The sequence below is a fragment of the Phalacrocorax carbo genome, chromosome 6, assembly GCF_963921805.1.
Source record: "Phalacrocorax carbo chromosome 6, bPhaCar2.1, whole genome shotgun sequence".
NCBI classification, from domain to species: Eukaryota; Metazoa; Chordata; class Aves; order Suliformes; family Phalacrocoracidae; genus Phalacrocorax; species Phalacrocorax carbo.
The window spans coordinates 38,935,261-38,958,504 of NC_087518.1; the positions used below are offsets into that span (position 1 = coordinate 38,935,261).

At 40.7% G+C, this 23,244-nt stretch overlaps 1 protein-coding gene across 4 annotated transcripts in view; it reads left to right on the plus strand.

Moving 5' to 3' along the window:
- Positions 1-14,093: 14,093 nt before the first annotated feature.
- CAMSAP2 (calmodulin regulated spectrin associated protein family member 2) overlaps positions 14,094-23,244 on the plus strand; it is a 93,589-nt gene continuing 84,438 nt past the window's right edge. For 3 of the 4 annotated variants that reach the window (XM_064454782.1, XM_064454783.1, XM_064454784.1), the window contains exon 1: positions 14,095-14,897. In XM_064454782.1, the coding sequence (XP_064310852.1) occupies positions 14,759-14,897 (139 nt within the window). In that variant the 5' untranslated portion in view covers positions 14,095-14,758. Of the gene's footprint in view, positions 14,898-23,244 lie in introns of all 4 variants that reach the window. The other variant, XM_064454781.1, reaches the window with a different exon arrangement.

Sequence of the window (23,244 nt, forward strand, 5' to 3'; positions counted from 1 at the left end):
TTGTGACTCTGCATGAAGTCTTAAATTGGCCTAGTTGAATCCCTCACAAAAAAATTATTAAAGGATGTGGAAAGGCTATAACTGCATCTACCAAAAGCCATCAGGCTGCTGCCAAATTCATGATGTCCCTGCTATGGAGTGAGTGCCAGCTGTGACTGTTGCCTTTGGAAGCCATTGGCAGCTGTTACAAAAGAGAGGATCCTTCCAGCTTCTGTACTTCCTGCTAATGGCGGGCTTGGTGGCTACGCAGCTCCAGGATTCAGGTCTCAAAAAGCTTCCTTTATGTCAGCCTTCATCACTGCTCTAAGTGACTGTTACTGTTGAGCCTAGCCTACAGGTTTTTACATTTCTTAAATGTCACTTTTTGTGTACCGAGTATTCAATGCAGTCTTAATAGTTTAATTTAAAAAATACCCCTTGTGGATATTCTTTTCCACTGACTCATATTGCAGGTCTCCGATATTAATTTTGCAGACCTGTGGCATATTTGGCATTAATTTCACTAGTGCAGATCTTTGTCACGTGCTAAAAAAGACGTTGTACATGACTGCTAAGCAAAACAGGGGATAAAAGGATTGTGACTTAGTTTACCAAAAAATATTACACCTCTAGCTAAAATCCTTTCCAAAAGGACTGTAATGCAATATAAATACTTGGTCACCAAGTAGGCCATTTGTCCATGACTTTTTTAACAGAAAAGTATACCAGATGGCTTTAATTCAAAAAGCAAACCATTTTTTACTTTCTCTTATCTCCAAAATCTGTGCATCAATTTCAGTGTTCCTTCCCTAGATGTGTTACTTCCCTATTTATTTCTCATGCATACGAAACAATGAAAGATTGTTAACATTTGCTATGGTTAATGCTAATTGATTTTCATAATTTCCTTTTCATAAACTCCAAAAAAACATAAACCTGGGAAGCTGGAAAAGCAGGGCTGAAGTCTCCTGCCAGTTCTGCCCTACTAAATAATGTATAGACATTTGCAACAGCCCAAAGTTTTTTTTTCTGTCACCTGGGAGGCCACGGTTTTCATTAGTTCTAGAAAATAACATAGTGGTAAAGAAGCAATCTGGATCTGGTCTTAGCATGACTATGTTTCTGTCCCAGTAGTTGTAATACACAACATAGTGTTGATGCTGGCTGCACTAGTATGGACAACACCTAACTCAGGGTAAAACCTATCAACAGAAAGTTCCCATGCTGAAACTTGAAATGGAGTAACGATGATGTACTGGACAAATGGTTTGCATCACACGGTACTGTTAGCCTCAGAAATAATTCACTACATCATTTAACTACAATCATTCTTTAGAAAACAATTTTCTAAACACTTATATGCAAAAATTAACTGAAGTAGCTAAGTGGTAGAACTTTTTTCTAAAAATGTATTTCAATATAGCTAAATATGTCATGATCAAGTTATTACAAAACCAACACACCACTCAAATTTTGAGGAATTAAAACACCTGTAAGTGAAAATATACCTTAAAATTCCTGTAATTCAATTTGCTTATTTTTCTTGCTTTTTCAGTACAAAGAATTAGCATTAATCTGACCATATATTTAAACTCAATTCATCCTTGCACTTAGATATTCACTCATGGCAAAGACAAACTGCCCTCCCAGGCAAATGCTGCTGAATACATAAATGTGTAACAGTCATCCTATGGAGACAAAAAAGCACAGATTGAAGAATGACAAATAACAGGGCTGAACAGCAGGTCTCGGCATTATTTATACCTATCTTCTGGCATAAAGTCCCTAGTCTGCGAGGCAGTAAAAGGCTTTAAGCTATAGCCCAATCTGGGAATAATAAGGTCCCATGGATCAGTCCGAAGACATGAGGTAAACAAGGAGGGGACCAAGTCTGTGTAAATCCAAAACTGACCTTACTCTAAGCCTTAACAGTCCACCTCTGAATACTTACCATGTCAAAGCTTTGTTCTACTTACAGGTTTCTCAGGCTGCTCTCTTATTTATATTCTTCTGAGAAACCCAGTTCAGACAAAATGACTGAGCTTCTAGTTCAACTCCAGCTAAATCAGCCTTTGCTGGTACCAGCATGTCAATTAAAAATACCCCCCAAATCCAAACCTAAAAAGTAGAAATGACTCATCTGAAAAAAGCTTCCACTCCATCCCCTCATATAAGCCCAGCCAAACAGCCACCTGCCTAAAATGAGATGAAGACGTTCTCAGAACATGGCTTGGCTCCTCCGATCAGTCAGAGAATGGCACTGTACCAACACTGGGTATTTTATGGATTTTTCTCATTGCGTTGGGTTTGCGTGGCAAGGTTTTGGTGATGGTGGGGGCTACAGAGGTGGCTTCTGTGAGAAGCTGTCAGCAGCTTTCCCTACAGAGTCCTACAGAGTCAATGCCAGCTGGCTCCAAGACAGACCTGCCGCTGGCCAAGGCCAAGCCAATGGGTGATGGTGGTAGTGCCTCTGGGATAGCAGATTTAAGAAGGGGAAACAAAAAAATGCGCAACTGCTGCTGGGGAGAGGAGTGAGAATATGAGAGGAACAACCCTGCAGACACCAAGGTCAGTGAAGAAGGAGGGGGAGAAGGTACTCCAGGTGCCAGAGCAGAGATTCCCCTGCAGCCCGTGGTGAAGACTGGTGAGGCAGGCTGTCCCCCTGCAGCCCATGGAGGTTAACGGTGCAGCAGATATCCACCTGCAGCCAGTGGAGGACCCCATGCCGGAGCAGGTGAACGTGCCTGAAAGAGGCTGCGACCCCGTGGGAAGTCCACGCTGGAGCAGGTTTGCTGGCAGGACTTGTGACCCCATGGGGGACCCACGCTGGAGCAGCCTGTTCCTGAAGGACTTGCAGCCTGTGGAAGGAACCCACACTGGAGCAGTTCATGGAGGACAGTCTCCCATGGGAGGGGCCCCATGCTGGAACAGGGGAAGACTGTGAGGAGTCCTCCCTGAGGAGGAAGGAGCAGCAGAGACACCACGTGATGAGCTGTCTACAACCACCATTCCCTGTTCTCCTGCACCACTGGTAGGGAGGAGGTAGAGAAAATCAGGAGTAAAGTTAAACCCAGGAAGAATGGAGGGGTGGGGGAAAAATGTTTTTAAGATTTGGTTTTATTTCTTATTACCCTACTCTGATTTGATTGCTACTAAATTAATTCCCCCAAGTCAAGTCTGTTTTGCCCAGGACAGTAACTGGTGAGCGATCTCCCTGTCCTTAACCACGAGCTTTTTGTTTTATTTTCTCTCCCCTGTCCAGCTAAGGAGGGGAGTGATAGAGCAGCTTTGGTGGGCACCTGGTATCCAACTCATAAATGTTGTTGTTATAAAGTAAGGAAGTATACTATTAAATGTGAAAATATTAAACTGAAGTACTTCTGTCTTAAGGGATACATCTTGTAACTCAGTATGTGTAATTAAGTATTACTGCATAAAAGAGAGAATGTTTTGTTTTCTCTTTTAAGCTAGATGTACCAGCAAATACAGCCAAGGTGTGATAAAACTGAGGACTTGAAAGCACTGAATAAGTGAAAATTCTAATAAACACAAATTATATGAGACTATGGTGTTCAAGATAACCAAAAGAGATGAGAATACATAACTGCTCAAAACACATAAATCTTTTAACACTCGCTTGAGCTTTTGCTTCTGTGAACCACTTGCAGTATTTATCAGTTGTTTCAAATACTAAGCAGACAAACCTCTGCTTCTCATGACGTGGTGGCACAAAGTTGTCCATGTGTGGTTTAATTGCACACTTCAGGACCAGAGACTGCTGAAGTTAAACCAACATATTTGTCCCTCTGGAATTCAGTTAGTTTCCTAAACTTTGGTTGCTGTGAGAACATGCAGACAATGCATTAGCTTAGCTTGATAACGCACAATAGCTATTAAAAAAGAAAGCAAGCCTCAGAAGTGCAACATATCTCTCACTACCGCTCTTGAATGATTGCTCCCTATGCTCTTTATTAGAAGGAGTCAAAGATGCCAGTAACCTTACAGCTGGTGACTCTGTAATAACAGAGGGTAACAAGACAGACATAATGAATGCCTCCCTGTTAAGCAGTTTTGTTTGTGTTGTTCCAAGCGAGATCTGCCAAGAACTTTCTATGCAAACCTTATTTTTCTGGGATTTGTAACTTGGCTGCAAAAAAATCCAGCATGATAATGCCCAGTTCAAAAGAATTCAGATTACAAGTTTTAAAATATATTTCCAAGTTTTGGAATAAATTAAATTTACACTAAATAAGATAAACAATTTAGTGCTTCATTTATTTTTTAGTTGCTTTATTGAAAAAATCCTCTGGTTAGCAAGTTTGCACCCCAGATCGTTATATGTTTTCTAACTTTCTGGTATTAAATAAGTCTGAAGTATTGCAGTGTGAAAGGAAACTTTTGTGCTGTATGTTCAAGACTCCACTGACATGTATTTTCTTTTTAAGGAAGACTGTATGAAATGCATATGAAGCACTCATGGGATTCTATCTGCTCAACAATTCAGTGGATTAAATCTGCTAATTCTTAATACAACTCAGATGACTTGGATATAAGGCCAGGTTGTGAAAAAAATTGGCTACGTTTAACACACCATTCTTACGAAACATAAGCCTAGAATTTCCATGTTAAATTATGTGGGCTTGTTTTTGTTTGTTTTTTTTTTTTTTAACCCAATAAAAGCTTTGAGCTGTGCAAAAGTCCAGTTTCAGTGTTTCTGTTTTCTTTTTTGGCACATGACCCACTAGACAAGGTCATTTTGTACAGTTCCTTGCCAAAGCAATATTGTTTCCTGGGGCATCTAGCAAGATATATAGAAATTAGATTTCAGGCACAACACAGATTGGAGCCCAAACTAAGGAAGCTCTCTTTCAGGCAATAGCCAGGTGTCAAGAAGTAAGAAGGCTATGACAGTTGACTGAGCTATGAAAAAGCAGTGGCTTAGGCTTATGCCTAAGAGGAAGAAACCTCCCAGCAATTCAAAACTAGGAGACAATGAAAACTTACCAATAAATTATAAAATTGTTCTGAATATATCTGGTGAGGTAATTTCAAAGCAAACACTGGAAGGAACAGCGCCAGAAAATACCATGAGACAAGGTAGCTTAGAAATGTTTCTGCTAATTTTCTTGACTAACTTGGGTTTTCTCCCAGAATTTGACTAGAGCATGTTATCCCCCAGAATCTCTCTATCTACCTTACAGTTCAATGCAAATTAAAGCTAAGTAATCCTATGAAACAACAGTTCCTCTGAGATTACTTGCAATTTAGCCAAACATGCTGGGTATATAAGGACTTCACCATTCTTGAGGAGTTTGTATGAACTGGAGTAAGTCATGGCTCTCAGATTCTCATTCTGCTCAGCTCCAGAATAAACTAAAGCTGCAGGGGAACAGCTTCCCTTGACATTACTGATGTAAATACTTGAAAATAGAGCACTATACAACCCGAACAAGGAAAAAACATGGCTAGCCAGACAAGAGACAAGTAAGAACAAAGAGCTCCTACCAGATCAGTGGAACTTGGAGCAAAAAGTCAAGGTAGCGAAAAGGCTTCTGTATTACTAACACTGTCTGCTCTGCAAGAAGCCACAAAGGTAGTCAGTGGTTACAAGAGGGTGTTGGCCCTGGGAAACATGGCAAGTCTTCCTTCAGTGATTACAGAGACAGCAGAAGCTCAGACGCAGAGCATCTCCATGCAGATGGCTGTTAATCTTCTGTTGATACAGAGGAAACCTGCTCCCTGGCAGCAGTGAGGATACTTCTGTGGGACTGGGCTCTCTTAAGTACTGGAATGAGAGCAACATAATAATATCAAAGCTTTATTTGTTGCTGCTTGCCTAGTCTTACAATATCCAAAACTTCATCATTCTGACTCTGAATAGTTCATCACTTTGTTCTGCTTTTCCAGTGTGACATCCTGACCTCTGACTAGAATTTCTGTGACCTGCTACAACATAAGTAGTATTTATAATTCTTATTTTTCATCTGTTTGTGTCTAGGTATCCTGGTTTCAGCTGGGATAGAGTTAATTTTCTTCCTAGTAGCTTGTGTAGTGCTGTGTTTTGGATTTAGGATGAGAATAATGTTGATAACACATGGATGTTTTAGTTGTTGCTAAGCAGTGCTTATACCACATCAAGGACCTTTCAGCTTCCCATGCTCTACCAGGTGCACAAGAAGCTGGGAGGGGGCACAGCCAATACAGCTCACTCAAACTGGCCAAAGGGATATTCCATATCATATGATGCCATGCTCAGCATATAGACTGTGGGGAGTTGGCTGGGGGATAGCAATTGTTGCTCAGGGCTGGGCTGGGCATTGGTCAGCAGGTGGTGAGCAGTTGCATCACTTGTTTTTCCTGGGTTTTCTTCCTCTCCTTTTTGTTGCTTTCATTTTCACTAAAATTTTTTATTATTATTTTATTTCAGTTATTAAACTGTTCTTATCTCAACCCATGAGTTTTCTTACTTTTGCTTTCCCAATTCTCTCTCCCATCCCACCTGGGCAGGGGAGGGTGAGTGAGCAGCTGTGTAGTGCTTGGTTGCCAACTGGAATTAAACGACGACAGCATCCGACCTCCTTCTCTTCACTCGAAGTCAAATAGTATTCCTAATTATCCCAGCACAATATCACTTAAGGCCTTGGTGGTAAAAGAGGATAAAACATGGCAGTGTGCCCTCTAACTTGGATACACTTTCTTACTGAGCCAGTCTTTGCTTCCCTGTCTCTTTTGGTGACCATGACTTACTGCTTTTCCCACTTCTTCCCACCAGCTGGGACAGAGACTCTCAAGCACCCAGTTTCAACAATTGCCCTGTGCATAGTGAAATACTCAGCTGAACAAGCTGGACCTACATCAGCACAGGGTTTGTTGCAGTGAAATCTGTTCTGTTACCCCACATTCTCTAATCAGGCAGTTGCTTCCTTTCTGTGAAGAACAAATAGAGAAGGAGGAAAGAGCTTGACACGGAGAACACTTGCTGGACCAAAGAGAAACTGATAGGTATACACCCCAGCAAGTCCCTTTTCTTGTACAAAATCTCCAGCAGTTACTTCTGTTGTTTTGTATAATGATTACCTTGAATCAACATGCTGCCTACTAGCATACTCTTCCCCAAGCTGATTATTCCCTCATTTAGTCAATTATCACCTGTAAGGACTGTACTGTGGCTGTTAAGAGAAACACTGAATCACGGGGGATTATGAAGTACTGTGCAGAAGTAGGAGTCCCAGGTGTACTGCCTGCCTCAGACTGCTTCCAAGGCAGCAGCCATCACAACTAGGGTTCAAACATTCCCAGAACAGCAAGTTTCAGGCTGCTTGCTCCCTTCCTTCATCTGTATTCAACTACGCTGGCTAACATAAGGAGAGGGCTCTGTTTCTGACACCCGTGATGGTGATGGACATTTCTATTCTTTGTGCCAAGAAGCAGAACCATGGCTGCTCCCTGCCCAGGTGAGACAGCCAAGAAAACACCCTATACTTTAAGAGTATACTACGTAGCGAGAATACCATATGAGAGCAGAATAACCATAGAGATGTATAAGGCTTTTGAAGGTAATTTCTCTTTTGAGACTTTCTAGAAGAAAGAAATTATCCAGGTTGTTCCTTCAAAAACAAATACTCTGCATGACACCCTTAATCCAGAAACACAATTATATACACGCTTAAATTTAATCATGTCTGTAGCACCAGTGATTTCAAATGGGGACTACACATAGGATTAACCTAAAGCTTAAGAAAATCTTTGTTGTAGCCAAGTTTTTATTGCTAAATGTACATATACATTTAGTTTAAAGCAACTATTAAAATAATTGTTGCTCTTTCCATGTTTCTAATATATATTGAAATAGGGGAGTATTTAAATCAAATTGTTCTACATGAGGCTTAGACATCCTATACATTTTTGTATACTGGAAATGTTTTCAGATTAACTCTAAGGCATACGTCTTCTGAAGCTACTCAGAAATATTATGAACATATATTTAATTCTCCTTTGGCATAACTTAGTAACAAAGTTCTACATGCTCCGGTTGTGATGACTTTACCACACATGCATAATCAAAATCTCCAACACCATCGACGGTTACTATGTATAAACGAAGGATTAAAATAAAAATCTTTGATACACACTTTCCACAGCCACTTTTTAAACAGTGTACTAGCTATTTACACCTGCTCCTTAAACTAATCATAAAAAATTCCTCGAAACCATGCAAATTCCTTAGTTACCAGAAACAGAGAAACTGGCTAAAAAATTAAGTGAAAAATTGGACGATGATGTTTCAAAGATATATATAGATAAAAAAAAACCCTCTTCATTGGGTAGTCTCCTATGCTATTCCCTTGCTTTCCCCTCCTCATCCATCTTCACTACCATCCCTTCAAAAAATAATTCTGCTGTGATTAAACGACACCATAATTTTACTGTTCTAACAGAGAATTCCCTCCTATTTACTGCTGGTCTCATTCAAACACACATGGGCTTCAGTGGAAACTGAAAGCAGAGCCAAAAGATGGGAAACTGAAGTCTATTCATGCTCTGCTAATAAATCATGTGTATGCTCAAAACAAATGAGCTTTTATGAACATTCAGATCTTTCTTCACATGTAGAAGCAGAATCAAAAAAAAAAAATCAGCCAGTCACTTCAATAGAGCATAGTTCAATTGGAAAAAGTGCACAATTTAGTATTCACTCTCATTTAGACTTAGTGAAAAAGCCTTGCTGACTGATTTAAACTGCTTATACCTGAATGCACAATTTGAACACCAGAGTCATGCCCATTTTCCTCTGAACTGGAGTGCAAATAAAGCATTATCTAACAGGTACCATAATGGTAATAATACTGCGTTTTATTTTTGTACAGAATTATTTTAATGTTAATTTCCCTCCATACACTTATTTTACAGTGCAACTAAGCTAGCTCTAGTATTTAAAGGTTACATTCATAAAATCATGCTTAGGATTTTCCTTAGAAAACACATCAGGGACTACATGGCCATAAAAGAAATAGTACACAGATTTCACTCACTGAAAGAGAGCAGGATCTATTCCATATGCTTTAAAGTTTATAATTAAAAATATCTGTCAGAGCAGGGTATTCACTCTCTTCACAGACAATCTGACAACAGTGGAATGTCAAGAAGGAGAAAGCACTGGAGTTAGGGAGCATTGCACAGCACACCTGGGAGGAAAAATCACCTAAAACCCCCTAGCATGAGTGCAATTCCAGAAGATGGGCACAACACGAAATCAGCTACTGTGAAAACCAGATTAAAAAATTAAATAATTTAAAGAAAATGTCAGAAGACACCAAAATAACCATAGAAAAAGACAAACAAACCAAGTAGCCAGGAGTGTTGAGGGAGCTGAGAGGTTTCGTCTCTCTCAGTCTGCAGGAAAGGGACAGACCTGTTACCTGGTTGGTGTCTCAGCAGAATTGGGCAGGGGAAAATGTAGATATTTCTTTCATCCTTCATGGAGCTACATTAGGTCAACGCCAAGTTCAGGACATGAAACCAGCAGCATCCAAGTATTAAGAGAAGCAACTGTAAGGTACCATATTTGATTATCACTGGGCAGCTCTTTGGTTGTGCAGATTTCAGTAGTAAACGAGCTAAAGTAGCCATTACGCTACCTTTTTCTTTTCTTTCTTTTAACCATAACAAAAAAAAATCACAGACAATCCAAGTAAAATGTCATACAAACCTTTATTTTCACTTTGACTCATGACTCTACTAGAATCTGTAAAGTTGGTAAACTGTTTTCTTCCCTTTCAAACGCCTCAGCACTTTCTGATTACAAATTAATAAAAGAATTTGACCGACAATAATTATGTAACTGTTCTTGTATTTCTGTATCACCCTGAAACAGGAAGAACATACTCCCCTCCAAAATTATGCTGAGAAAACTCCTAGCCTGCAGAAACCACATACATGCATTTCAGTAATGATGCCAAAGAAGTTTAATAATTCAGACAATCACTCATTTGATAATACCTGTTTAAAAATATAATTTCTTAAGCCTATAAGTAATGGTAAAACCAGTAAAACTGTAAAATAATTATATTTAATAAAGTATCATAAGTTTAAGAGGCTGGACTATCAGTAATTCCATTTCACAAATCATCCTTAGGTTGTAATAACCTTGCAGAATCATTTATAGGTTACCTGTTCAACCTCACATAACCAACAAAAAACCCACTGAAGTCAACAAGCCCGTTCCTTAAGGATGACACTGGAACATGACCAGTTCTTGGTCTGTATATTGACAGCCTGACAGCACTACATCAAGTTGTGCACGCTGCCTCTTTGCCAGAGGTTACAGGCCACACGGCACACCCCTCCGCTCAGCCGCTACCATTTCTATCATGACGGATACCCTCTAAGCTAAGGCAGATGGGATCATCTTAAATAGGGAAATTTGACAGCAGCAATTAAAGATAATATCTCCATGGTGTTATTCCTAGCCTTTTTCCAGCATCAAGACTGAAGCATTACATGGCAGAATAGTTGCTGTGAACTGCTGTTTGTGGACTTGCCCTAATGCAACCAGCTAGACTGAAATGGGAATGTTTTTACTACCCTTTGTAGGTAGCCTGATAAGCTGTCTGTTCACTAGCGCTAAGCCTGGCTACAGACAGTGCCACACCAAAAGCAGTAACGGTATTTACCTTTATCATCAAGTATTGTGAAGGAAGAAATTATGCATGAAATCTTATTCCAGCTTGAACACTCTATAATCTATTGCTAGCCTGAATTTAGTTGAAGGGCATCTACTCTATACGTAACCTCTTCAGAAGCCAAGTGAATCTTAAAGCAAGCGAAAAAACAGAGGTATAAAATTGTTAGCCAAGGCTTATTCCACTATCTCCCAAGGTTAAGACTATTAGCAACAACTGTCATCCACACCATTATTCATAGCTTCATGGTCATATTTGTTCCTGTTGCCTGACAGTGACTACAGGCTTGGTACACCCATTGTGTAAATGGCTAGACACATGACAGTGAAGAATCAGGCCTATGATGTAATTACAGGATAAAACTAGTCAAATGGGTTTCTAATTTGGGGTAGAGGGAGGGAGGGGAAAGGAAAGGGGAGAGAAGCTTTAAAAAAAATAATAATCTGTGAGCTGCTTGTTTTAATCCTTAATATGTTGTCTTCCTGCTTGGAATGAACTTTAAAGTATAAAATACTTCACAGCAGAAATATTGTGTACAGAAGGGATTATCACTATTTAAAATATTTCACAATAAATGAACAGGAGCAGAGCAGAAAGATGTGGCTCCACACTCAGTCTTTCTGTTTATCTACTCTGAACAATCAGAGCAAATTTTAATCATTTTCCATGTTGACTGTTGACATCTTTGACAATGCAATAAGCAAGATCACATTTTGGCACATCTACAGTAGAAGAACTGGTGGTGATGTCTTCTTTTTCACTTATACATATTAGGTCTTATATTCATGCATTCACTTCTAAGAGCACTTTGATTGCAGTTACCACAACACAGCTTTTTTAGATTTTGTTCTGTGACTCTGAACAGGTTTCATCAGCACAAAGGCTGCACCCACAAAAATTTCCGCATTTTAAATTAGACTGGTAGCAATGTTTACATATGTGCCTATCCATAATTGTATCTATTGCCATTTTTTGAGATGCATTCTCTAAAACAACCTTCACTTTTTTTTTTTAAAGTAAGAAGGGACTCACAGTTGTAACAATTTTGGAAGACCAGACCACATTTTTATTTGCTTCGGGTAAGTGTCACTAGTCTCAGTGTATAGTACAGTACATACATGTATGTGATGTTTTGCAACTGCATAGGAACAAATGATAAATACGGGAATACCTAAAATATAACTGATGTCTCCTTACTTGAATTATGCCACATCTGTATGAAAGCTATTTCTGAAAGTTTCATATTATTTTAGAGGGACTAGTGTGTAATCTTTTTACCTCTCAAAGTGGGTCCTTTATCCATTATACCTAAATAATGGCCTTATATTTTTCCTAAATATGTTTTCCTGAGGGTTGATCTAATTTTTAGGTATTTTCTTAGTCATACAAGAAATAAATGAGTTAGGATCTGGGACATTTATTTTTTCTAGCTGTAGTCATTTGAGGTTTTAAAGCTCATGAATACCGTGTGTTTGTTGTTAAATACACAGGAAAAAATTAAACTAGTTTTCTAGTAAAAAAAATTAGTTAAAATAATGTTAAGAGTCTAATATAACTTATTTCCAAAGTATATATTAAAAAATCATTCAGGAAAATGTGCAAACACAGGTTTTACTTTAGTTAGAAAACTAAGCATTTACTCTACCTGAATAGAGAACGTTTTCCCAGGTCATACCTGTATGTTAATTTGCTATTATTATTCCTATTTCTGCTGTAGAGGCTCTAGGAATTTCAGTCATAAGTGTGCTCAAGTAAGGATTTCTAAACTTTCCTCCTCCCCGCCCTTCTGCTGAATACTGCCAACAGCAGCTCCTAGTTTTGCAGCTAGCTACGTACCACTTACGAGTGGTATGCATGACAGTTTGGGAATCCCATCCCAGCGAGCATATGGGGAAACAGCAATAATCTCTTCAAACGTTGATGTCCACCACCCTTTCATTTACTCATTACTAGTAAATATAGATTCATGTCAGTAAAACTGTAAAGCATGCTATGGCCTCATAAACATGGTATTTGTATGATTGTGCACGTGATATGCTAGAAGCATACATAGCCAGGTAACAGTGGAAAAAAATCTCTGTCCAGATCAATTCACAGTCCACTTTAAACACAAAGAAATCACAGTTTGGATAGAATATTATTTGAAACCTTACAGTGTCATGGTAAGACTGTGCCTAAATATTCTTTTCCAGACCCAGTGGGGCCAAAAAAAAACCCAACCCCAAAACCAAACTACCTCAGACTGCCATCCTCCACTGCAAATATTTGGGAAGACACTAAATTACCATAACAGGGAAACAAGCAAAAAACCCAAAAAACCAAACCACTCAAACAAAAAGGGCAGGTTAGCTAACAATTATTCTAAGTCAGAAGTGGTCCTTCAGTGACCCAAGAAAGCTCAGCCAGATATAAAATGAACTACAAAAACAAACTATTAATTTTTGGCCGGATCAGCTTCTTGAACCGGCTCACCACACAGCTGCTGGAGCACCCAGGCTGGCCGGGAAGGAGAGCAAACTTCCACATGACACCAACCTAACAACTATGAGTCGCCGAAGAGCAGGAACGCGCCGCCGGTCACCCAGCGCCCGGGCACGGGGAGGCCGCCGCCGCCGCCCCCGGCGGGGCCCCGCCCCCGGCCCGCGCCTCACTCAGCCCACTCCGCGTTAATCACCCGGTTACCGGCTCCCCGCGGTGACTAACGCTGCTTTCCTCACAGGCCGCTGTTAAAGCGATTATATCCATTTCCAAAAGCAGCCCAGGTACTTGTGAGCGAGGCAGCAGATGGTCTCTGGGGCAAATTGTTATTACAGTTATTACGTGCGCAGGCCCCAAAACATTTTAAGGCTGTCATTTTTCTACCCGAGTATTCGAGAAGTTATGTATGGACGCAATTTAAAATAGGCGGGACAAACAGACACGCGAGGGGTGAGAAGGCCGCCTCCTCGGCGGCGCTCCCGGCTGCGGCCCCGGCCCACTGGGCTCCCCGCAGCCCCCTCACACGAGCGGCAGCCCCCGGGCGGGGCGAGCCCCGGCCTTCCCAGCAGGCGCCGCAGAACAGCCAACAGCTACAGGGGCGAAGGGCCCGCCCGGCCCCGCTGCTGGAAAGCGGTGGCGGCAGCGGGTGGGCCCCGCGGCGGAGGGACGCCGCCCTTCTCCCCGCGGCTGGGCACCGCCAGGCGCCCCCTTACCGGGCAGCGCTGCGCTGCGCTCCACCCCTCTCTCCTACTGCCGCTGGGTTAAGGCTGGGCTCACCCGGCCCGGGGCGAGACCCACCCCGACCGCCCTCTCCCGCGGCCGGGGCCCGGCGCCAAGAATGCCCCTGTGGGGAAGGGAGGAAAGGGGAGGGGGCGGCCCGCGCAGCCCGCCCCGCCCGAGCGGGGTGGCGGCGGCGGCCGTGGCGTTAGCGCATGCGCAGCCGCGTTTCGCCCATCCAGTGCGGCAGCCGCGGGTGGAAAACCGCAGCGGCAGCTGTTGCGGGGAGCCGGGAGCGCCTCGCCTCGCCGAGGAGCGGCTGGGGCAGCGCCCGGGCGCGGGGCAGCGGCGGGGCAGCCGGCACAGCTCCCGGCCCGCTGCGGGCTCGCCGGTGAGGCAGGGCGGCGCGGCGGGCTACCCGGCGTTTTGGGGGCCGGTCCCCGGCGTTTTGACATCTCGGCGCCTCCGCCGGGGGCCGGGAAGAGCCGCGTCTCGGCCTGCTGCAGCTGCGGGGGCCTCGGCGGCGGCTCCCGCCCCGGGGCGGAGGGCTGGCGGCCGCGGCGGCCCGGGGCGTGCAGCCCTGGCAGGAGAGTCCCCCCGGGGAAGGGGGGGCCGGGCCCGCCGGGGGCCGTTTTTCAGAGAGTGGGGAGCGGCGGCGTGAGTGAATTGAGACAAAGAGCGAGGAGGAGGAGGAGGAGGAGGAGGAAGAAGAGGACACTCGGGCTCTGCCACATTCCTGTGCAGAGGAAGGCGGGAGGCGGCGTTAGCCCTTTACGGACAGCTGGGTTCAGCGCTGCCCTCAGCTGCTGTCGGCGTATTTACAGACGTCTCTCTCGGCCGCGGGAGGAGGAGGAGGAGGAAGAACCATGTAAGTTCCGAATTGCCAAGGGTCCTGTGAGAAGATGGGGGATGCCGCAGACGCCAAGGAGATGAGGAAGACTTTCATTGTTCCTGCCATCAAACCCTTTGACCATTATGATTTCTCGCGAGCGAAAATCGCCTGTAATCTCTCCTGGCTGGTGGCCAAGGCCTTTGGGACAGGTAGGTGGCGTCTTCTTCTTCCCTTTCTTTGATGCTGGTTCCTGCTCGGTTGCTTCGCTCGGGAGGACGTGCGAGCCCTTCCCTGAGGAGCCGGGAACGGGGGGTGGGAGGTGCGTAGGGAATGGTTTTGGACTGCTCCCTCATCTTGAGGTTCCCTTACACCTTGTGGGTTTTTTTTGTTTGTTTCTCTTTTGTTTTTCTTCAATTACCTATAATCTTTCTGTAGTAGTACCACCGCTTCTATTAGCGAGTCATTTTTCTGTATTTGAGCTAATACAGTTCTATTTTTGGGAATCGAACTCCGTAAATTATGTTTTATTTATTCCCCAGGTCACACTTCTAGAATGCAAAAAACCACCAGCAATCCATGTTTGTCTGTTGTCTCAAATTTTCCTAACATGGTTTAAGAGCTGAACTGGGGGTTAGCTGTGAAAATGGATCTATGCTGTTAGTTTTGACATGTGTGACGGTAGCCCGTAGCCATTTGAGTGGTTAAGCAGTAAGAAGGCTTTCAGGAAAAAGAGGGTTTAATGCCAGGTTTTGGCCTGCACAATACTGAAGGCTCTCCTTGTCTGTAAGCGTAAATGGCATTGATTGTAATGCCTCCAAAAGGCATTACTGCTGTCTTTGAAAACCTGGGCCTTGAGGAATACCAGACCTATTCTATGCCTGAAACGTTGTTGGGCCTTGAGGAATACCAGACTTAAAGGTCTTCTAAGGGAAGCATTTTGAAAATTTACCAAGCTGTGGGGTTTTTTTGGTGTGTTGTAGTTTTTTGTTGTTGTTGGTTTGTTTGGTTTTTGTTTTGTTTTAATATAGCTATATATGAATCACTTAATTTTCTGTGGATTAAGAATAGTGTTTTTCTTTGAAAGGTGATTTAGATATCAGCGATCAGTATTTTTGTCCCTGTTCTTTGTAGAATAATAGGAAAAGGTTCCTCCTGGAATTTTGCACCTTTTGCATTTAGGGCCAGAGCAATGTTATGTATTTGAACAGGGTTAAAGGTGTATCTTTATGATGCCCCTGGGAACTAATGGTAATTGACATACTGCTTCCAAAAAGCTGCATTCAAAGTGGTTCAACCTACTGAAATTTCAGTAAGGTCAGTAGCTACTGAAACACAGTATGTGTTCCTCACTTTAGAAAGAGAATAGATCACAATACTATTTCCATATAAAGATTTGCCGATAAACTCTGCTTACTCACCTTTGTGAAACCTGGGCAAGTACGTAATATTTTTATATATGGCTTTATCAGCTATGCAGACATGAGAGGTGAAATAGTGGTAGTGAAAATTCTTGGAAGTACTTGATTCAGCATTTTCAGAGGTCACTATCTTTTTAGGTAGCTTAGTTCTATAGGCTCTACTTGTGGGATTTTGGGTGTACAGTGCTTGTGCAATTATATAACCCAGGATTCTAACCTGGAAACCTTTTTCTACTGGAGTTTGACAGATTCCCAGCCTGTGGTTGAAATGTGTTGGTTTATATTGGTTGAGTTTGTTAGATGTGCAGAGCAACTTGCAGGGTACTTTTCTGCTACTTTTCTACAGAAAGCGTGATCCAAACCGAATTCCTTTACACTTTCCCTTCATTACTGTGGTTGTTCTGAGATGCACAAATGAAGCATGAGTAGAGAAGATAATAGCTCTATCTGCCCTCTAAATATTGCCTTAATGTAATGGTATGAAGAGAGGTAACCGTACACAATTGTAGTGTTTCTGGTCTTGCATTTCTTCCACTAGGTTAATATCGCTAGTAGCTTCAAAGAAGAGTTTGTGGCTGAAGTAGGGAAAAACAATATACAGGACTTGCATGTCTGCAATACAAACACTTCCTTTATACTTAGAGTGAAACAGAAGAATTGACCTTCACCTTTCCCAAGAAGGAAGGAAGTTTGGGTTTGTTAAATTATTTGTTTTAGTTCTTTGGAGTAGATCACAACCTCTGTCATGTCTTCTACCTATTGCTATATGCATTTGTACCAAGGAATTACAAAGGATGATTAGTGTCTTTATGGATGCCACATTTTATTTCTTTTTTTTTTTTTTATCCCTGAAATATTGGAATTCCTTAAGTGGGTAGGGGAAGTGAATGATTTTTCCCCACCCTCTCTGAAATAAATCAGTGCCATTCATTTTGATTAATGAAAAGTTTAAGTTTGTTGCAATCATATATCCATTGAAGAAATCTAAATATATATCAAATGGGCACGTATTTCGCATACTTAAAAGCATATTTTAATGCAATCAAAATTGTGAATACAGCTTGGCTAGGTGTTATGAAGAGAATTCTCTCTTGAAAAGAGACTTTCAAATAGGTAACGTATTAACACTTAGTAGTGGCTTTTGGTGTTTGATGATTGATATCTGCATCCAAAACCTGAGAGACCAATTGTATATTGCTGTTGCCCTCATTGAAGCTGCAAGAATAGAGTCTGGCCCACAACATGGGCAAGTCAGAGTAACTTGTCTTATTAGTAAGGTGTCTTATGAGAATAAAAGTATACTAACAGTCATGTTGAAGGCATCTTGTATGAAGGATTTTTTTAAGAATTACTAATTGAAGACAGCATTCATATTTAAGTGTTGAGGGAGTGTAGGATTTTGTGCCTTGATGTTTTGCTGCAAGAAAATATATCAGTGATAGGTCAGGTTAAATGTTTTGTAATAACCAAATGATTTAAGTGACACAACTTACAGTAACTGAAAGGAGGGAAAAATTGGCAAAAAGTGTGAAGTATGAAAGTGAGAATTTTTGACTTTAGAAATTAGTATTATATGCCTAGTCTTAAAAGTGTAATGGCACCTACTTCATAGGAATAATTTAAAAAAGGTCTTGATGTTGTGTTATTCTCTGTCTTTTTATTTCTAAAACAACAGAAGTGAATTTCATTATTTTGAAGTGTGAAGTTTCTGTCTTCTCACTCTACTACAGTCATAGAAAACATGGCTGAAAAAATTGTTATCAATCTGCCATCCTAAAGACAGGCTGTGCTAAATAGACATTGTTCCTGACAGATGTTTGTTTAGCTGTTTTTTGAAAATCTGTAATTATAAAGATTCCATGGTATGTCTGCTAGTCAATTTGGATCCTTATTTATCTCTAGATGTTAGAACAGCATAATAATCTTGATGTCTTTTGCTACACTGTAAACCCATTACTTGTCCTGTTCCAGGTGGATGTGAGAATGGTGGGCACTTTACCTCTTTATAACACCTTCCACATAATAAAAACAGTCTCTCCTCTTGTTCTGCAGTGTAGACAAAACAGACTTTTTTCAATCTTGTTTTTCTAAGTCAAGTTTTTTTGGACTCTGTTTTGTGTTCCCTGCCTTGCCCCGCCCCCTCCCCTCCCCCCCTCCCCCCCCCCCAATATCTTTTTCTGTGGTTGGTTTTGTATTAATTCTGTACTTAAATCGACATCTAATGGTCCAGCTAAACCCTTACCAGTACAGCGTGGATTTGAAAAATTACTTCATCTTTCCAACTTACACAATTATTCACTAGAAGATGTTTGCCATTTTTGCATCAGCCTAGAATTGTTGACTCATTCAGTCTGTGATTCACCGAGGCTCCATATCTTTCTCTGCAGAACTGCTGCCTACTCAGTTGTTCCCATCTTGTAATTGTACAGTTGTAGGTTCCTGCTTTGCAGCTATACTTATATAACTGCATCCTATTTTCAAACCACTTCTTCCACTTATCAAAATCATATTGGATTATAGTTTTGTCCTCCAAAATGCTTTCAATTCCTTTGTAGCTTCAAATTGTTTCTCTAGAACCTCAGCTAGTATGAATGAAAATACTAATTCTTGAACCTTGAAGTATATGTTCTTTCCATTTGAAAGGGGACCTCTGCGTACTCTTGGAAAATTGTTTTTTAGACCGCTTTGCATCCAATTTTTAGTTACTAACTGAAGACTACCTCTGACATGTGTGATTTTGAGAAAATTATGGGAACAATTTTAATGTCAAGTTAACTCTGTGGCTGTTCTACTATCCATACAATGCATTATCCTGCTACAGTAATACATTTCACTGGTTTAACATGGTGGGAGGGAGTGACAGGAATAAAATTAAAAATTAAATAAGAGCTGCACAAGCCTGAGTGCTTGTCCTAAACATTGTTGTGAGAATTTTCTGCATTCAAAATAAAATAGTACATCCACCTTTTAAGGTTAAATTTATCATTTGTAGGTGTCTGAAGCAATAGATTGCATATTGCATCATCTGGAACTAAACATTACCCAAGAAACTTAAAAATAGCTTTCTCCTGATGATTAATGTTTTCAGAATTCATTTGCAGCTACTTACTGCTGTTTGCAGATGTTGCCAGTAGAACCATGAAGGGAGGAAATAAACGTGGTATATCTGACAGAAACAAGTTTTAACTAAATACTCCCATCTGTTATACTGGGTGTTGCAGGCCAGAACATCTTTTCATCTTTTCTTAGCAGATGTAATTTCTCTACTTTTACTCAGTGTGGCAGCTAGCAAAAACTTGTACAAGAGTTTGGAGGATAAAAGCAAATGTTTGACTTTCTTGTGCAGAATTTTTCTTTTAATAGATTCCTTTCCATCACCTAAATAAAACCACTCTTAAAATAGTTGCTGACAAACTGATACTTTGGTCAATTCTACTAAAATCAGTTGATTGGACTAATCATCTACAGAGAAGGTCTACTTAGAAGTGATTGTGTCCCTCCTTTCTGTAGAACACATTTAAAACAAGGTTTGACTGTATATCACTTTTTAAAAAGTAAATAAAATTGTATGGATCTATTAGGTTTGGCAGAGTCACCTAAGGTTGTAGACTGCATGTACAAAAGTACAGGAAGGTGAATTTGTACGTGAACAGTTGTCAGGATCCTTTGTGGTACTTTAGTGACTCCATGTTCAAAGGTGCCTCTCATTTGAGCCTGAATATTTATATGCTGTCAATCAGGAACTTATCGCCTTTCCGATATGAGAAGTTATGTAATTTCATTTCTACAGCTAGCTGGTGGATTTTAGTGAGCAAAACTGGATACAATTCCACTCCTGAAATTAATAACTTTTAACTACTTGCTTTGGTAAACCCAGGTCTCTGTATGAAAGTTTTTGCTGATCATTCTCGAAAATGGGGCTGGGAGTGAAAAACCTGCAAGACTTTGCAAGAAAAATAGTGAGTTCTTCTTCCTGCCCCTTCTCTTTTCCCCTTGGAGAGTACATTATTACTGGATCAGGTGGTAGTAATGAACCTTTTTGCTATGGAGTTGAAATGTAGTGTTTGAAATCTATCTGCCTAACATGAGTTGTGTAGTTCTAGATATTTCCTATATGTTTTATTTTTTTCAATTAGAAGCAGTCTTTAACTAAGAGAACCTGTAAGCCAGACACCAAAGCAGATCTGTCAGCTCATGTCTACCTAGTTATAGTTGGCAAAAGGTTTTCTTTGGTTTAGTGAAGTCTCATAATAGTTAAAAAAAAGTTTCTCTCTAAATCTCTGAAACAATCTTTTGCCCTATTCCATAAGCTATTTAAATAATATTTTGACTATAACAGTCATCAGGGTGCTAGCTGAGTGAGAAGTTATTATAACTATACTACTACCTTTATATTTTTAAAATCTTACCTTCCCCAAAAATAAGTTCTCTGAAGGCATGTATGCTAATAAGAATTGATCCCTTTATTGCCAGGGTTAATTCTAAGTCATTCTTTTGTTTATCAAAGCCTGAATCAATACACAGGCCATAGTAAAGTTAATGTTAAACTTCTCCATTTTAATAGGAAATGCCCTTACCAGACCAATTCGGTATGCTTTGTGAGTAGTGCTTTCCGTCTTCAGTAGCACGACAGGATATTGGATGGGATGGACAATTAGTGTGACCCAGTAGAGCATTTCTTATGTGATTCTCAGTGTTCAAAAAAATAACTGAAGTCTGGGTGAGATATGAAGGTAGAGCCTGTGCATGTTTTTTCCTTGGATGTTTTGGGGGTTTGGTTTTTGGGTTTTCCATGTTTTTTTTTAAATAAGGAATCCCTTATAATCTCAGGTTGGAAGGGACTTCAGGGATCATCTAGTCCAACCTTTCTAGGAAGAGCGCAGTCTAGACAAGATGGCCCAGCACCCTGTCCAGGCGACTCTTGAAAGTGTCCAACATGGCCGAGTCAACCACTTCCCTGGGGAGATTATTCCAATGGTTGACTGTCCTCACTGTGAAAAATTTTCCTCTCATGTCCAATCGGAATCTCCCCAAGAGCAACTTGTGTCTGTTTCCCCCTTGTCCTCTCCATGTGACTCCGTGTAAAAAGGGAGTCTCCATCTTCTTTGTAGCTACCCCTTAAGTACTGGTACGTGGTGATGAGATCCCCTCTGAGCCTCCTTTTCTCAGGGCTGGACAAACCCCATTCTCCCAGCCTGCCCTCATATGGCAGGCTTCCCAGTCCTTTGATCATCTTGGTGCCCCTTCTCTGGACCCCTTCCAGCCTGTCCACATCCTAAGTGCAGAACTGCTGTCAAAGCAGTGGATAGTGGTCTATCTTTGTGGCGTCTAGAGGCAGGAGGGTAGGGTCTGTTTATTTGTAGTACTTCTGTAATGGTAAAGAATCTCTCAAGTTCAGTTTTAGTTAGGTGGACAAAGTTAAGAACTGTGATACTGAAATTCAGTCTACCATAAATTTATGGAGGTTGACCTTTTTGCATACTTGCCCCTAGGCAGAAGTCTGCCTACTGCCTGCTAGCCAAGAACAATGTAAGTGGCAGACTGATTCAACAAACCAAAAAATAAAAATTCTTTTCTAATATCAACTGCCTCATTTCATTTTCCACTCCTGATGAAAAGTCTTGTTTCATGATTTTTCTTCTTTCAGTAGCATCAGTTTGCTCCATGGATTACTAACCTGCTGTAAATCTTAGAAGTGGAGTGCTCACCGGAGCCCTTGAAGGTGTCTGCAAAATAAAGCAGCAAATTGAAATGCCTCCATCTTCTACTGAGGCAACTACAAAAATTCATAAACAGCGAAATAATATAAATCATTCTTTTCTGACCTGTTCTCAGTCCTCAGACTCTTGACTTCCCTGCAAGCCCTCTTGTGTCCAAATGGCAAATGTGGCACCAGAATCCTTACTGGCAAGTGGGAGTCTCAACAAAGTAATTTAACACTGTTACCTTATGGTAAAAGCGTACCTTTGCTGTCCTGCAGAAAACTGTTTAGTAATTGAGTCCATTAAGATTCGGCAAAAGTTAATCTACTGGTTTACAGTAGTAAGCGGTTAAAGTATTGTCAGAATTTTCATGAGATAATTCTGTATTAAATATCAGTCTTATACAAATAGGTTTTTTTTCTTGATGTCTTTGATTGACGTCAGTAACCTGCAGAGATGGAAGTTTTCTATGCTGAGGCTTAGTATCACCTTGTGGTTCCCAAGAATGATGTATATTTTATTTAGAAAGCCCACAGTGAAATATTTTAACTTGTTTATATTGTCCTCAGGAATAAGAAAGAGACCTTGTTGACAAAGACTAAGCTTTTGGACTTTCTTAATGCAAACATTCATAAATCTGGAATTGTGCACACTTAGAAACTTGAAAACCTCAATAGTCATGCCACTCAAAGGATTGTATTCATCAGTGTGGAAGTCTGGAAACTTTACAAAAACTCAGTTTGTTTTTAAAGAAAGTGTTTAAAGAAAGTTTTTAAAGAAAGACTTTTCATTAATACATTAATACGAGTAACTTTTTCCAAAGGAGAAATTCATACTATCCTCCAAGGAGTAATTCACACTTAACTGAGCAGAGAGTTTTGTTTATAAAACAGCTATTAAAGGTAAATTCAGGGGTAGTAGTCATGAATTATTTTTTAGATTATTCCTTCCCTTTAAAACGGTCTATTTAAATGGAAAGTGAAGTTACACCACTATCTCATGGTGGGGAGAAATAATCATCTACTGTCTGCTTTAAAGCTTGGAGTAAGTCCTTTCTTTTTGTTTGTTTGGGGTTTTTGTTTGGTTGTTTGGTTTTTGGAGGGCTTTTTTGGTCTAAAGAGAGCATTGGCAGGGCTTTTGAATCCATCATAATTTATGGAAAAATTACCTGAAGATATGTTGAATACCATTGTAAAGTTAACCTGATTCTTAAATTTATGTTATTGTTTTGGGCTGATGTGGTATTTCCTTTTTGTTCTTTTCCCTGTGTTGAACTTGTACATTAGCTTCATTTAGTCTCTTCACAGTTCAATATTTACAACATTCAAAATCTAAAACCATTTTTTAAACGTCTACCAAGAAAAGATTTCTAAAACTGAAATCTGTGGTCTTGTTGACAACTTTAGGAAAAACTATAGGGTGAAAGCAGTCTCTGG